This window comes from Chenopodium quinoa, unplaced genomic scaffold (genome assembly GCF_001683475.1).
Source record: "Chenopodium quinoa cultivar QQ74 unplaced genomic scaffold, ASM168347v1, whole genome shotgun sequence".
Lineage (NCBI taxonomy): Eukaryota > Viridiplantae > Streptophyta > Magnoliopsida > Caryophyllales > Amaranthaceae > Chenopodium > Chenopodium quinoa.
The window spans coordinates 2,936,735-2,940,939 of NW_018744693.1; the positions used below are offsets into that span (position 1 = coordinate 2,936,735).

A 4,205-nucleotide genomic window follows, 5' to 3' on the forward strand; every position below is an offset into this window, starting at 1 on the left:
ATTAATAAGGTTTGATTTACTTAGACACCAATTGATTTTACTTTTGGTGTATGTTATTTAATACTTTGTAGATTCTAATAAGGGCATTTACCTAATTGAGATGATGTGGATCAAAGAAGGAGGAGCAACGGAGGAAGATCCCAATTAATGCCAACCAACAAAAATAGTTGGGTGCCTTCAGTGTAATTATATCATCTTTTGTTTGATTTCAATTGCTCTTAGTGCCCTCTTCATAACAACTTTCTATTTCGAAACGGTGAGAAGTAGGTGTGCCTTAAATTCAAGGCTACACCTCAAAGAAAGAACAACATCAAGGCATTGCATCTCACGACACGATATAGTTTCATAAATATATAACAAAAAAATACGGAGTACAAATAACTCAAAACTATTTTAAAATTTCAAAATACGATTATACAAAGTATTTTAATTTCAAACTTATAGCTTTTGTAGTGGAGAAGGTTGTAATATCTAGTCGAAACTTTATTTTTTTACCAACTTATTTATTTGTAAGTGGCAATTCATTCTGATAAATTGTTCCATATCCTAACAAAATGACACAAGAACTTTAAAAATACTATAGATAAGATAACCAATGTGGTGAAACTAATTATTCTTTCAAAAGGAACCTCAAAATTATACAAGTATGAACAGTCATCTTCAATTTCATAACCATAGAAAGGGGTGAAATATTGAAAAGGACAATTCATTTTCATTTTCATTTTCATCACATAAGCTTTTTATAAAATCCCAACAAAATGACTCCAAATTCTTACTTTGACTCCCCACTAAAACCCAAAAGCTAAACAGCAAAATATTGGATCCTCCATTTTGACTCCCTTTTTTTATTTCAAAACCTTTGGTCAATTAGAATATACCCCTTTTACCTAAACCAAATAAAATACTAACGTACCAACAAAACCAAACTTTATTACACTACCTTTTTAATTTTTTCAATATTTTTTTTTGGTAATCCATACATAGATAATAAACTAATCACATACCATTACCATTAAAAACACTATAATTACTATTATAATACCTGCTAATCACCTTGCACTTGACCACATTATCATTAACATAGAACCCTGGTGCAACCATTATCCTAACCATTGTAGGTATCAACTTCTTAGCCTTATCACCACCCATATCATCCATATAAACCGGGTCGAATCGAGCCCCCTTTTCGACCCGGAATATCGTTAACGTCGGGTGAACCGAATTCGCCAACAAATGGACCAACCAAACACTCTTAGACGCCCCAAAAAACGCTTGCAATAGCGGTTCCGGCCAAGCCCTATTCCATCCCAACATACTAACAATCTCACTCATTTTCCTATCACAAAATCTACTAAACTCCTCACTAAAATGTTTAGTCCCTTTATTTAACACCTCCTCCCATGCAAGCTCCTTCAACCCATTATACGCCGAATAGTTAGCCTCACACCGATCAATCGGGTTCAGGATTCGATCCGTGGAGCTCTTCCCGAACCCGGAACACTCGAAATCCTCGTAGAAAGAAGCACTCAGTAGAGCCTCCAGGTAAAACTGGAGACTCTTATACTGATTGCTGTTCGAAGATGACGACGAAAGCTTGAAATCGTAGGATCGTAAGATTGTACTTAACCTCTCGAACACCTTAACCCCCATTAATTTCAGCTGTGAAGCGAGCGATTTGCTGAGAAAACGGATCGAAGATCGCGCATCGGATACCGCAACGAGGAAGTTCTTGATGATGAGATCATGGTTGTTATGATTGCTAGGGAAGTTCCAAGAGCCACCCGGGCTTGGGCTTGAGAACCGGGCCGGGCTTTGGGCCTGGGTTTGGGTTTGGTTACAAATTTCAAGCCCAGATTTAAGGTTATGACAGTAGATTTCTAACCGATTAAGCTTCTTCTCAAGTTCAGCCATGGAATATTTTAGCTTCGAAGCTTCTAGAATCGCTTCATCTCGTCTTCTAGTAGCTTGTACAAGTTTATGAGAAAGTTCGGCAACCGCAATCCTCCAGTGCTCCTCCCTCTCCACCGCGGACGAAGATTCCGGCGCCGGCGACGGTGACGGTTTCGGACTCCGGCGAGAGATTCCGGCGATGAGAGACTTGAACAAACCATTAGGACTCGGCGTTGCAGAGGAGGAGGAGAGAGAGTGTTTGTTAAGGTGGTTGTCGACAGGGACGACAACAACGGAGGTTTTCTCGCGGGTTGTCGGACGGCAGTTGTTACAGGAGACAGCACGGTCGGAATAAGTGGCGGAGTTTGAATTTCCCGATGACTTACGGTTTTTTCCGGCGGGTTTTTTCCCGGGTTCATGAAGTGGGGTCGGGTTATGGTGGTACACGGTGTCCGTACCGGCTGATGAGGTGGCGATTGTACTGTTATTACTCGGTGTTGTAACTGATCCATAACGATGTCGTTCTTCTGTTTCTTCACTCTCATTTCCTTCTTGTATCTGCAAATCCAAAAAAAAAAAAAAAAAAAATTAGAATTGAATTCAAAAATGATAATGATAACAACAATGTAAAAGGGTTATCGTATTGGATGGGGTCGGATACATGAACCAAGAATTTATCTCGAGTATTCGTAACAAAATAAATTAATTAAAATTTAAAACCAACAAAATGAAAGGAAAATTACAGGAGTGAAGAGGTGTGAGCGAGAAGGAAGAGAAGGGCTGACAGAGGAAGAAGAAGGAGGAGCCATAATTGTTTGTTGTAGTTTGTACAGAGTAGTATTTCCAAGTGACGACTAGAAGAACGGTAGATTTGTTTTTATGTATTTTTTTTTTTCTCTCTCTTAATATGTTTAAGTACGGTTTGGAAGAAAGGATGGTCCAAAATAAATAAAAAGAAAAATAAATTGGTGTTGTATGTGAAGGGAGAAGAGGAAGCACTACTGTAAAAGTTATTGTCAGGAAGTAATGATGGTGGAGATAAAAATTCAAAACAAGGTTTGTTTTTACTGTATGAATTATCAATTATGAGTGTGGTTTATATTGTGGATAGTTGCACGAGAGGTCGTGCAATTATACATGGCGCTGTTTTCGCTTTTTAGTACTGCTGCAGTGCTCACAGGATTTACATTTTTATTGGATCAATTCATTACTATTGCACTACTAATTTGTCACTATTAATAAGGTATTTATCTTCAGCTTAATTTCATTTTACTTCACTTTCTAATTTCGTTCTCTCATAAATAATTTATTTTAGCTCCATTCAATTTAGTTCAGCTCAATTTCAATCAGTTTAGTTTAATTCAGCTTAATAAATTGGTAAATAACTTACTACCTACAAGTATGAACTAAATAAAAATAAAATAAAAACGTATCGTTTGCCTAATTTCCTATCAACTATTTTTATTGAATACTGGTGTGTATTTCGTATAAATTTATATAGTCATACTCGGTATCATTGTAGGACATTATCAAGGAGGTATAGCCTTGCAAGGTGAATCCCGACACAATATGTCATTAATAAACAAAATAGGTATTGAGACTAGTTAGTATTGACCCATGAGGCCATGAGGTACTAGAGAGTAAGGTGAGACTATTAATCTTTAAGGTTTGATCCCTAATTCCTACGGAGTAATATAATGTGTCCTTGCACTCCTTCGTAAGGATTGTACCTCTTTATATGACAAGCAAAACAATCAATATTACTACTACATATACTATATACTACTATATTGTGGATTATGCAATACTTTGGTACTTCGTATCACACTTTTTATTTGACACATTTGACTTGTTGTGCCTTAACGTTGATTCTATGGAGTAACAAATTTAAAGTGATTTCAAACTTTTAATCAAGATACAACATTATAAGATAGCTGTATTACTTTTGGATCAATGTTATTGATCAATGAGAACTGATTAGGGGATTTTTATCCACCAATCACCGTCTGACAAGTGGACCAACCAGGTTCCGCCACGTGTCCTTCACGAAGGCCAACAGGAGCCTGCCACGTGTCAACCACAGATACGTCCTCTACGGACCACTTTAGACACGCCACGTGTCCACCCATGCCAAATGGGAAAACCGGCCATCAAGGCCCAATCCAGTCTAGAGGCCCGATCAGCCCTAGGTTTACCCTAAACCTAGAGAGTGACACGCTTCTCAAGGCTATAAGTACTTAATTAATCCTCATTAATGACAATCGAATAATCAAGAAATCAAGCAGAGAAGAACAGAGTTATTAACAACCGGCTAA

At 37.6% G+C, this 4,205-nt stretch overlaps 1 protein-coding gene across 1 annotated transcript; it reads right to left on the minus strand.

Annotated features, from left to right (window-relative positions):
• Positions 1 to 647: 647 nt before the first annotated feature.
• Positions 648 to 3,057, minus strand: LOC110702592 (IRK-interacting protein-like). Its single transcript, XM_021880326.1, has 2 exons — positions 2,634 to 3,057; positions 648 to 2,448 (listed from the first exon to the last, which is right to left on the minus strand). Exons 1-2 carry the CDS (start codon positions 2,697 to 2,699, stop codon positions 997 to 999), a joined length of 1,518 nt encoding a protein of 505 aa, XP_021736018.1. The 5' UTR covers positions 2,700 to 3,057; the 3' UTR covers positions 648 to 996.
• Between the last annotated feature and the right edge of the window lie 1,148 nt (positions 3,058 to 4,205).